The sequence below is a fragment of the Bison bison genome, unplaced genomic scaffold (assembly GCF_000754665.1).
Source record: "Bison bison bison isolate TAMUID 2011002044 unplaced genomic scaffold, Bison_UMD1.0 scf7180017864527, whole genome shotgun sequence".
NCBI lineage: Eukaryota > Metazoa > Chordata > Mammalia > Artiodactyla > Bovidae > Bison > Bison bison.
In genome coordinates, this window is record NW_011495078.1 from 11,789,859 (window position 1) to 11,802,364 (window position 12,506).

A 12,506-nucleotide genomic window follows, 5' to 3' on the forward strand; every position below is an offset into this window, starting at 1 on the left:
GGTTTGTGTCCCCCACCCCACCCCCTGCCTCCCCGTGGTCCATATACTGAGGTCCTAACTCCCAGTACCTCAGAATGTGACCTTACATAGAAACAGTCATTGCAGATGGAGTCGGTCCAGGTGAGGTCACCCTGTAGGAGGTAGCCCCGGTCCACTGTGACTGGTGTGCTTAGAAAGAGGGGGACCCAGACACAGCAGCGGGGAGAGGACCAGGTGAAGATGAAGGCAGCGATCTAGTGATGCTAAAACAAGCCAGAAACCATCAGGGCTGGCCAGCAACCCACCAGAAGCTGGGGGACAGGTCCCTCACAGACTCGCCCTTCACAGCCTTGGCAGGAACCAGCTCCACCTTGCAGCCAGAACCGCGAGATGATAACATTTCCGTTGCTCTAAGCTGCTCTGTTCGCGAAATGAACAGAAGTGCCCCCTAGGGACATTAATTAAGGACTGCCAGCCTCAGCCCTGACCAGGGGACCCCCCCAGTTCAGGGAAGGCGGAGACAGCTTCAAGATTCACGTAGGAACAGGCCCAGCTGCTGGTTGGCAAAAGCTGCCCCGAGGTAGCTCACTGCATCCACACACAGGAAGGAAGACGGGCCCCCTGCCTCCCAGTACCCAGCAAAAGGGCGACGCTGAAGTAGCAGACTGATGACAGCAGCGTGGTCGTGAGGGGCCCTGTGGCCGAGGAGCCAGTGTCTGGCTGCAGCCAGATGGCTTCGTATGGCTTCGTATGCCATGTCAGTCTGCTTGGGGGTGGAGAAGGGCCACTGGACAGAGAGCCCCATGCCTTTCCAGCATGACAAGGTCACCAGCACCCAAGATGTCTGGTCCCTGCCCTGGGATCGTGGCCAGAGTCGCTTCATAAAACCTCCACCGTCCCATTGGCGCTGGTTTCCCCGCATTCCTCAAGCAGCTCCAGGTTGTTAGAGTTTAGTGGACATTCCCGATTCTCAAAGGCCTGATAACGCTTTTGCTTTTCTCAGCGGTGCTGGCAGGACAGCCAGGAACTTGATTAAATGGCTTTCAGGAAGCCACACATCAGCGTGTTGGATGTCTGGTGGTGGTGGTTTAGTCTCTCAGTCATGTATGACTCTTTGCAGCCCCCCCAGGCTCCTCTGTCCATGAGGATTCTCCAGGCAAGAATACAGGAGTGGGTTGCCATTCCCTTCTCCAGGGGATCTTCCCGACCCAGGGGTCAAACCCGGGTCTCCTGAACTGCAGGTGGTTTATATGGCTGTTTGTCAATGTAGCAGGGGAAGAAGGTTCTCTCAGTGGGGATGAAGGGAGTTGTGGAAAAGAGGCTATTTCTGTAAAAACAAGTCCAGACGGGCAGGGACAGTGCCCCCAGGGGTACAGGCTGTGCCCTGCCCAGAGGCCCCTGAGCAGGCCCAGGCTGGAAGGCAGCGCCTGGGGCCACTGAGCCATCTGCACTCTTGAGCTGTGCCCCTGGGCGAGATCCGGCCAGAAAGATCACAATTTTCCAAAGTGTACAAAATTGCCGTGTGAACAAGCAGGGACCCTGAGGTGGGGGAATGTGGCAAGACATTCCAGGAAGGAAAAAAAACTAATCAGGTCAGGAAGAGCTCCTCCGGAAAACAAGGGCCTCCGGTGATAGACGCAGGCTGTCTGCTCTGAAACGAGCCTGACTCTGGGGGCAGAAGCCCACTGAAGGAAGGGAAAAGCCCTTTGGCTTCTTGATCAAAGTTGATAGATTTGGGGGGGGGGAAAATTAAAGCCAGCGTGCCTCTTCCCCTGTGCTTCCGCCACCAAGCCTCAGTTCAGTTCAGTCTCTCAGTTGTGTCCAACTCTTTGCTACCCCATGGGCTGCAGCACACCAGGTCTCCCTGTCCATCACCAACTCCTGGAGTCTACTCAAACTCATGTCCATCGAGTTAGTGATGCCATCCAACCATCTCATCCTCTGTCGTCGCCAGCTGCAATTACACCTGATATATCTCTTGCCAGGCTCTTTTTAAAGTCACCGATGCTGTATTTTCTAAAAAAAAAAAAAAAAAAAAGGAGGGGGCAATCACATGATACGTGAGGCTCTGAAACTCTTTTCAGAAGTCAGAACAGCTCGCTATGTCCGGGGTGGTTGTAAAGAGACTAAAAGGATCTAAGGGAGGAGAGAAGGGTGGGAAAGGGAGGCGCTCACTGCCCTAATGCTGCAGGGAGCCATGCAGGAGCCAGGAGAGGGGAGAGGTAGAAGGCCTGGCTCTACCGCTGGGGTGAAGGGCGATGGAAGTCAGGTCCCCAGCAGAGGCCGGGCCGTGCAGGAGGCAGAGCCTGAGAGGTTAGAGGGACGTCCTGAGAGCCTCCACCCTGGACACTCAGGTCAGTGGGGTGGACAGGAGATGGGGAAGGCGAGGCAAAGCATTTGCTTGGCACCGTCGTCCTGGTAAATAGAGGACGAAGCTTAGAAACAGGGAATGAAGAGCCAAGGCCAGACTCACATCATAGGAGCTGATCACCCGGATGGGAGCGCTGCCTGGTGCCTGATGGTGCACCAGTCCCCTCCTGCGATGCTGGGCAATGAGTGAGTGGCCTCCAAACTGTATCCCAAGAGGGCTTGCTACTGTGAAGGCAGCCGGCTCCACCCTCGGAGTTTCTGATTCCACGTGTCTGCAATGTACCCAAGAAGTTGCATTTCCATTGAATTCCCAGGAGCTGCTGGTGGTGGTGGTGGTCTAGGGCCCACCCTTGGAGAACTGCTGCACTGGAGAGCTTTTAAATGTTCCTTTAACCCCTGCAGCCACTCACGTGGTCACGTACTATTCTGCTACCCATTTGAGAGCAGCTTGATTGAAAGTCCATGCTTGCCAGTGGCTTATATTTGAGAAGTCTGACTTTCCTCTGTCCACAACTTCCTCATCCCACGACCTAATTCCCCCCAGTGACATCATAAGGACCTTCTGATTTGATCAATGAGAGCACCCCTGGAGGGGACGGCCTCTTTCTTCAAGGGCCACCTCTGTCCCCTGCCAGGACTCCCATGGCAAACTCTTATCCATATTTTCAAGTCAGTCCGTGCCAAACATCCACCCACCCACACTACCCAGATGTTTTCCTGGGATGCAATTAATAACAAACTTCATTAATGTAGGTTCAATCTTATCAACCAACTGGCAAAGAAAGTGTTAGCACTTCTAGATGAAGGAATGGAGAATCCAGTGGTTGAGTGCTTTGACCAGATCCTCATGGCTGGGAGGAACATCTCCAAGCTGATTTCAAAGCCCCATGTCCTTCCACCAACTGGCTGCAAAGCCAACGTTGTAAGAGGAGTTGTCACCTCAGCTCCAAAGCTGCCTCTGCCAGAAGTGAGGCTAAGTGTGCTCCAGCAGGACCATTGTGTTCGCTGGGGTCTTATGTGACTGATTTGGGGAGGCATAAGGCAATGGCATCCCACTCCCGTACTCTTGCCTGGAAAATCCCATGGGCAAAGGAGCCTGGTAGGCTGCAGTCCATGGGGTCGCTAAGAATCGGACATGACTAAGCTACTTCACTTTCACTTTTCACTTTCATGCATTGGAAAAGGAAATGGCAACCCACTCCAGTGTTCTTGCCTGGAGAATCCCAGGGACGGGGGAGCCTGGTGGGCTGCCATCTATGGGGTCGCACAGAGTCGGACACAACTGAAGCGACTTAGCAGCAGCAGCAGCATACACAGCCTACAAGAGCCATCATCAAGGAAACTCATTTTACTCTTGGTTTACAGAGCCAATTTCAGACACCCTCATTGCTAACAGCAGTCCTGTAAGGCAGCAACCCCACTTTAGAGACAGGTAATGAAGAGTCAGTAACCTGCAGAAGCAGGGTGACAATATACAACCTTGAATTGATGCTTTTGAACTGTGGTGTTGGAGAAGACTCTTGAGAGTCCCTTGGACAGCAAGGAGATCCAACCAGTCCATCCTAAAGAAAATCAGTCCTGAATATTCATTGGAAGGACTGATGCTAAAGCTGAAACTCCAATACTTTGGCCACCTGATGTGAAGAACTGACTCATTTGAAAAGACCTTGATGCTTGGAAAGATTGAAGGCAGGAGAAGGGGATGACAGAGAATAAGATGGTTGGATGGCATCACTGACTCAATGGACATGAGTTTGAGTAAACTCCAGGAGTTGGTGATGGACAGGGAGGCCTGGCGTGCTGCAGTCCATGGGATTGCGAAGAGTCGGACATGACTGAGCAACTGAACTGAACCTGCAGAATCTAGCTGAGCAATTAATTACAGATTCTGCCAAATTCCAATAAGAAGGCAGGTGCCATGTACAGACTCCTAAGCCTCAGATAGAAAATGTTGCTTAAAGGAAAAAAAAATGATAAAAAGGAAATTTCACCAACAAATAAAACTTGGTAGGAAGTTTGAGTCTTTAGATCTATGTAAATAGTGATGAAACCCGGGTCTCCTGCATTGCAGGCAGATTCTTTACCATCTGAGCCACCAGGGAAGCCCCCCAGAGTGAAAGTGTTAGTCACTCAGTTGTGTCTGATTCTCTGCAAGTCACCAGGCTCCTCTGTCCATGGGATTCTCCAGGCAAGAAGACTGGAGTGGGTAGCCATTCCCTTCTCCAGGAGATCTTCCCAACCCAGGTCTCCTGCATTGCAGGCAGGCAGATATTTTACCATCTGAGCCACCAGGGAAGCCCATGTAAACAGTGATGAGACCTACATCTACAGAGCTTGAGACAAACCCATGAGTATGAATTTCTTATGGCTGCTATAACAAATCGTCACAAACTTAGTGGCTTAAAACAACACAAATTTATTGTCTTAGAGCTTGGGAGGTCAGAGCTCTAAGACAATAAATTTGTGTTGTTTTAAGCCACTAAGTTGGGAGGTCAGAAGTCTTAAATGGGGTAAAATCAAGGTATGGGCAGGCTTCTTCTGTCTCCTTGTCCTTTCAGCTTCTAGAGGTCACCACTTTCCTTGGCTTGTGGTGGCCTTTCAGCAGTTGGCTGTCATCCCAACCTCTGCTTCTGTCTTCATATCTCCTCCTTTGACTCCTTTAAAAACCCTTTTGATTACACTGGAGCTCTCAGATGATCCCGGATAAATGCCTGCCCTCAAGGTCTTTGGCTGAATCACTCCTGGCAGGTACCTTTTGCTGTGGCAGGAAACATATCTATATGACCCTGGGGATCAGGCATGTGGACATCTTTGTGGGACCAAAGTTCTGCCTCCCATACCATGCAACTTCAGAAATGTCATCCTCAATGAATCATGCAGTGCTTAATTTTTCCCTTGATTTCCCTCTCAGCGATGAGAGGGAACACTTTCCTCTGCCTGCAGGAGCAAGGTTCTCTATCCCGCAAAGATGCCTTATCCCTTCCTTTCCCAAGTCCGCATCCTAGAAAAGCATCCTTTACACCCATCCTGTTAACAAAGAGTTACTAGTAAGTAGGAGTTACTTAGTTACTAGTTTCTAAGTAATAAAACAGTCCATTTAGGGTTTCCATCCCCAAATGGTTCAAAATGTGGAACGTGCTTTATTAGGTACTTGGTATAGTCACCTTCATGGCAAGGTTCCATTAATGAGGAGAAAGCAACCATGTGTCTTTCTTGGTTTTTCCTGCTGTCCCCAAAAGTCAGTGAGCATAGAAGTTTATGATGTGCATTTATTTTACCAAAGTCTGTAGCCAAAAGAGAGTGAAAAGCACTGCTAGGCTTAGGATATCAACAAGGCCGGCATTGATTCCATAGTTGCTGGGTGCCTAGGGTAAGCTGTTTTACTCTGATCTGTAATTAAAACCAAGTGACCCATGAGTGATTCGAGAAACATCGGACCACTCGAATACGCCAGTGAGATTTACTGTCAGAATATCAATGATAGACACAGCTGTAACAGAATCTGGCGACAGTTGACATTTGAGTTCAAGTGCTTGAGCACTTGAGCTTCCTCAGACAGCAGCCCTGAGAGGACACAGGTGTATTAATTAAACGCTAACTGCAGTGTTATATCCATCCATTACATCTGAATTCTATGAAAGAAGAGCTTAGCAACCTCTACCCCACAGCAATAAAAGTGGTTCCTTGGAACACACAGCTTTCAGAAAATAAAAGGTATCCTAAGCGCCGACTGGGTAGTCAGTCTCAGCTTTTCACCTGAGTGAGTGTAGGAATTTCGTTTTCCATGATGTAGTTTGGGTGTGATGGTTGCTGTAACAAGGCTCAGCGTTTCTTTTCTGTGACCCTACTCACTTGTGAACTAAACAAAACCTTTGCCAGTGTTAAGTCACTCAGTTGTGTCCAACTCTTTGCAACCCCGTGGACTATGCAGTCCATGGAATTCTCTAGGCCAGAATACTGGAGTGGGTAGCCATTCCCTTCTCCAGGGGCTCTTCCAAACCCAGGGATCGGACCCAGGTGCCCTGCATTGCAGGCAAATTCTTTACCAGCTGAGCCGCCGGGGAAGCCCGTGCTAAATAATGTGCAGCCAAAAGTTTACAGGTGCTACTCTGACTCGGCAAAGTCTTCCCTGCAAACCAACATTTATGAGAAATGTGTGAACGCCATGACTGGAACAAAGCTCCAGGCTGTCTCTGTCATCCAGGTGTTCACACCCTCCAGCTTTTCTCTAGAAGGCCCATCGCAAGAACCAACCTGACCTCTGGTGTGGACGAACCTCGTGACTTTGTTTGGTCTTTGGGATGCATTGGTAAGGCCACATTATCTGAAGTCTTAAGTAAGCGGAGCATCGTACGGCCCTACCAGGTCCCCAAGAAGACGGAACAAAGAAATGGGCAGGCTTCAAATACAGCCGACAGGCTCGTCCTGTGGAGCTCTGCAAAATCATCTTCCTGGGAGGTCTTTTGATTTCAGAGCAGAGTGGGCCTCTCCCCACTCTGGTGATGAAACACGGAAGCATGTAGTCTGGGTGTGAAACATGGCTTGTTTATCCCCCAGGGTCCCATCAGGAAACAGTTGGCATACTCAGAAAGACATTTAGATGGGGGTGGGGGCCAGGGCTCCCTAAGTGACGGGCGGGTACCCAGAGTAAGGCAATGGCCTTACCATTGCCACCGGTAGGAAGTGGTACAGAGCCAGGACAGAAACCTTGAAGGAGAGTCGCGTGGAGAGAGAGGACCCCCCATGTCGGGGGCGGAGCAGCTGGCCCTGGAGGATTCAGCCGCTGAATCTGCAGTGGTCAGGGAGGAAAATGCCCTGACCCTCTGACCTCCCGCCACCGCTCCCCTGGGGCCAAACCGTGTGGGGATTGGGAAGACATGGGGGCACTGATGAAACCCACCAGGTCAGCCTCACAGGCTCCCAGAGTCCAGGTTCACCAGGTTCACTGGAGGAGCTAATGGAACTTTGGAGTGAAGCAGCCAGGATGTGAGCACAGTCCTTGAGGACCGGAGTGGCTGGGTCTTCAGGATACATATTCACTCAGCAGACATTTGGTTTCCAGTCTGTGAAAAGCACCATGTGAGGGGCCGAGGATGCTGTAATAGTAGCAGCTTCCCCCGGAGGACGCATCGAGCCCAGGGCCGGGGCTTCCCCCGCGGACTCTCATCGCCAGCCTAGGAGGTGGGTGGGATGCCCGTCACCGGGTAGGCAGCCTAGGAGGTGGGCTTGCCCAGGGGCGCAGGGGCATGGGGTCAGCAACAAGACTAGGATCCCATTCCCATCCGACCTCATGCCGTACTCATCACGTGTTGCCCCGGAGAACAGCCCCTTCCTATAAGAAAGTCTAACTGGGGAGAAAACCAGTCCATCAGCGGTGAAGAATCTCTTTCCAGAATTTTTATCTCTCCCACCTTGAGAACAAGGACTAAGACAGCATCACTGCTCTTAAGTGAAAGTAAAGTCGCTCAGTCGTGTCCGACTCTTTGCGACCCCATGGACTGTAGCCCACCAGCCTTCTCCATCCATGGGATTTTCCAGACAAGAGTACCGGAGTAGGTTGCCTTTTCCTTCTCCAGGGGATCTTCCCAACCCAGGGATTGAACCCAGGTCTCCCGAATTGCAGGCAGATGCTTTATCCTCTGAGCCACCAGGGCCTCTTAAGTGGGAGGGTGTCTAATGTGAGGCAGGGGAAGTATAGTTACCCAGCGGGACCGGCTTCAGGAAGGAAGGCTCCCTCTTTACGAGATGGGGGGTGGTGGCCTGGAAGACCACGTGGTCCAGGCCAAGAAGGGGATTCCTCAGACAGAGTTGCAGCTGTGTCTTCTGGGATGGGGCCCTGGACGAGCACAGGATGAAAATACAAGGCGGCCAGTCGGAGAGGAAGGGCCTGGAACAGGGAAGGTGTAAGAGCTCTCGGTGGGGCCGTGGGGGAGATGCCAGCGAGCGGTTCAGCCTCTGTACCAGTTCTCCACCCCCTGCCCCAGACAAGGGCCCAGGAGTGTCCTGAGGTGCCCAGGGCCGGGATAAAATTTAGGTACTTAAATCAGGCAACTCGACCTCACAGTCTGCATGTGGTTCGCAGGGGACCATCCCCAGACCAGCAGCACTCACTGATGTGCCCTTGGACTTTGTTAGAAATGCAAGCTCGGGGGACCTACTCCTCCTTATTAGAAATGCAGCCTACTCCTCAGGCCTCCAGAGACAGCAACTCTGGGCATGGGATCCAGAAACTGCTCTCTCAAGCCCTAGGGTTGGTTCTGAGGCAGGCTCCAGTTTGAGAACCTCTGCTCATGGGCTTGCCAGGTGGCGCCGTGGTAAAGAATCCGCCTGCCAATGCAGGAGACACAGGAGATGTGGATTCAATCCCTGGCTGGGAAGATCCCCTGGAGTAGGAAATGGAAACCCATTCTAGTATTCTTGCTGGGAAAATTCTACGGACAGAGGAGTCTGGCAGGCTACAGTCCATGGGATCGTGAAGAGTTGGATATGACAGACACAGACACACACACACACACAGCTGTGGAGCCACCAATCCGTAAGTCTGAAGATCATGACTATAAGGAACTCGAAGCTGTGGTCAGTGGGGCTGGGGTGAGGGGGTGGAGAGGGGGTGGAGAGGGGGTGGGTCCCCAGGGACAGAGGCATGTGAAATAGCACAGGACAGCCCCTGATAAATAGGGGCCAAGGTGTGCGGGGACAGGGGGCAGTGCAGGAGATGCTGCCGTTTGCTCGCTCAGTCGTGTCTGACCCTGACCCCGTGGACCACAGCATGCCAGGCAGGAGATACGAGGACTTGGGCAAGACTCCGGGTGAGCTCTGGTCACCGTTCAGGGGAGACAGTAGGGCAGGGGCAGGGGGGATGAGGGGTACAGCTAAGGTGGAGGAGGCCGTCAGTGGCACCTCGCTTGTGCCAGCTCACTTGGATCCTTACCCATTTTCTTCCTGCTCTTCTAAGTCCCTCTTCTAATGCTAAGCCCCTGCTGGGCAGTGGGTGCTGGAAAGGATGCTGGGGATAAGGGGCTGGAGGCCCCGTGATTCTTCCGGCAGCGGGGAGGTGGCCATGGAAACTGTCGGTTATTGCCCTCTGGTTATGCAGGGAGGTTGGAGGTGGCTTTGCTGTCTCGAGTTCAGGGCTGTGGGTGTGCAGACAGAGAGGCAGGTTGGCTGTCCGGGAGCCTGTGTGCCTGGGGGACTGGGCAGGAAGAAAGGCATTTTTAAATTAAACCTTCTTTTTAGACAGAATGCTATTGCACACTTAACACCATTCTGTCTAAAAAACAATGTTTAATTGCACACTTAACAGGGCTTCCCTTGTGGCTCAGCTGGTAAAGAATCCGCCTGCCATGCGGGAGACCTGGGTTGGGAAGATCCCCTGGAGAAGGGAAGGGCTACCCACTCCAGTACTCTGGCCTGGAGAATTCCATGGACAGTCCATGGGGTCACAAAGAGTCGGACACAACTGAGCAAGTTTCTCACACACACACACACACACACACACACACACACACTTAACAGACCACAGCCTACTATAAGATGAAAGGCGGCTGGGGAACCCGGAGGAGATGGGATCGTCACCACGTGTCGGATGCGCGTTGCCTTTTCTATCTCCGTTTTCTCACCCTCACCCAAACCCCCTGGCCTCGTGAGACCGTGAAGGACATTCCGAAAGCTGGGGTCTTATCCTGCGGGCGCCAGGCAGCCTTTGAAGCCTCTCAAGGAGGAAACGGTTGCGGCAGATCCTCTGAGTCTCTGATTCTCCATCCTGACCACGCATTTGCCCTGATGAGGAGCTGATGAAAAGAAAACGCAGCTACCGGCCCAGCCCCGCTCAGCAAAGAGGCCGAGGCCCAGGCCTGGACCGGATGGGGCCCGAGCGCCGGGGACAACACCCCCAGCGGCCCGGCCGGCCGGAGGGGCTGAGCTCAGACTCAGCAAAAAGCGCTTGGCATACTCGCCTCTAACTGTGGCGTTTTGTTTTCTTTCAGGAATGTCCGTGCCGAAGGTGAGTGTCCTTCCTCCTTCCCCATGTGGCTTCGTGATGTAAGCTGTGAGCTTTACAACCTGTTTTGCCCCTTGTTGTCCACAACTGCACACCATTCACTTAATGTGCATCTGGTATCCACAGGGAATCATCCTGAGTCCCTGTGGGGCCTTTTCTTCTCTTTAGAAACTCCTGTGTACAGGCATCCCTCGTGTCATCATGCTTCGCAGAGACTGTTTTTGTACAAACCGAAGGTTTGTGGCAACCTTGTGTTGTCAGATGATGGTTAACACTTTTCAGCAATAAGGCATTTTTAAATTAAACATTGTTTTTTAGACATAATGCTATTGCACACTTAACAGACCACAGCGTAGTGTAGACATGACTTTCGTGTGCACCGTAAGACCCAAAACTTTGTGTGACTTGTTTTATCACAGTTATTGTTTTACTGCAGTGGTCTGGAACCAAACCCACTGTATCTCTGAGGCCTGCCTGAATAGCCCTTTCCAGGCTAACAATAAAACTGTAAAATAAGAAAAACCTTCATTTCATTGTTGTCGCTATATAGAGTGTTAGGGAATAAAAAATTCTTAATCCTGGATCCCACCTCTGGAGGGTCTGCGGTAAGTTACTAAATACACACCAGCTACTTTCTGCTGTTCGTCCTCACTGATGACGCTGGACCAGGGAGGAGCTTGTTTCCAGCCCAGACTGTTTTCTCTTTGGCAGAGCTGCTTCGGTTACCCCTTGAGCATCTTCTTCATTGTGGTCAATGAGTTCTGCGAAAGATTCTCTTACTATGGAATGAGAGGTAACTCTTCTCGACACCCCTCACCCCCATTCCCACCACCCCCGACCCCGCCCCCCCACCCCTGGTCAGTGAGGAGCCCGAGTTGCCTCTGCCACTGCTCACCTCCTTGCCATCTCCTCCACTACCCTCTGCAAAAAGCACTCCTGATCCTGTACTTCCAACGCTTCCTGGGCTGGAACGACAACCTGGGCACCGCCATCTACCACACGTTCGTCGCCCTGTGCTACCTAACGCCCATCCTCGGAGCTCTCATCGCCGACTCCTGGCTGGGGAAGTTCAAGTGAGTCGTGGCAGCTCTCTTGTTATTAATGAGCGCGCCAACGAGTAATGAAGATAAGCCTTGAGAGTTGGCATGGTGGGCTCGGGGCACAAAGAATTAGGGAATGTAAAATACTCTGAGGAGAGGCCCCATTTCTGCTCATCTTCGTACGGCCAGAGTTCAGCAGCGGCCTGGCATTCAGCAGGGTGGATGTGAGTAGCGTTGGTAGGATTTTTGGCCTCCTGTCTCATGTTGAAATAGTAGCAGGAATATGGTCTGTTAATGATGCATGAGGAATTAAGGGCTGGGAGAACAAAGAAGCTCCCTGAAAACACCCCAGCAGCTGAGAGGCTCAAACTGCTAGACGGTGGGGCATAGGGTGCTCAGCCAGTCCTGCAGGGAGAGGTCCAAGAGCACCCTCAGTGGTGGGGGGTGGGGGTGGTCCTTGGGAATTTCCTTGGACTTAACACAGAAGGAAGTAAAGGCTCTTCCAGCTGAAATGCGTGACGTGGGCAGATGCAGAAATATTCACCATCTCAAAATAAGTCAGTATCATTCAAAATTAACCAATGGACCACTCCTGCCCAAGTGTTGTTACCAGATACACGATCATGGCCTCTCACTGTTCAAAGATGCAGGTCCTCATTTTGATAGTTAGGCATTGAGTCTTTCACATAGTTCAAAGAGAAAACAGATCTTCCTTCTCCCCAGGCTCCTCCAGCCCCACTTTGCTGAACGCCTACGTGCTGGGGGCCAAATTCTTTAGCAGGCTGCCTTTCAAAGGGGTATCTGGTTATAGTCCCAACTTGAGAAACAAGGACAGTCGTGACTGGGCTTTTGAAAATTGGAAGCAGAGGCCTTTTTGCACTGGTGTCGGAAGTGGACGGTCTTGTGCAATTGACTTGGATTCTCTTGACCTCTTTTAACACAGGACAATCGTGTCGCTGTCCATCGTCTACACCATTGGGCAGGTAGTCATTGCTGTGAGCTCAATTAATGACCTCACGGACTTCAACCATGATGGAACCCCGGACAGTATTTCTGTGCACGTGTGAGTTGATGTTACCTGTGGCCCTGCCCCCGCCTCCTCACTAGCTGCTTGTTCA

General features: G+C 51.9%; 1 protein-coding gene across 1 annotated transcript in view; it reads left to right on the forward strand.

The window, feature by feature from the left end:
- Positions 1-12,506, forward strand: part of SLC15A1 (solute carrier family 15 (oligopeptide transporter), member 1) — a 49,782-nt gene that overhangs the window by 9,438 nt on the left and 27,838 nt on the right. The window contains exons 3-6 of the mRNA XM_010831495.1: positions 10,335-10,351; positions 11,060-11,141; positions 11,280-11,421; positions 12,332-12,451. Of these exons, the coding sequence (XP_010829797.1) occupies positions 10,335-10,351; positions 11,060-11,141; positions 11,280-11,421; positions 12,332-12,451 (361 nt within the window). The remainder of the gene's footprint in view (positions 1-10,334; positions 10,352-11,059; positions 11,142-11,279; positions 11,422-12,331; positions 12,452-12,506) is intronic.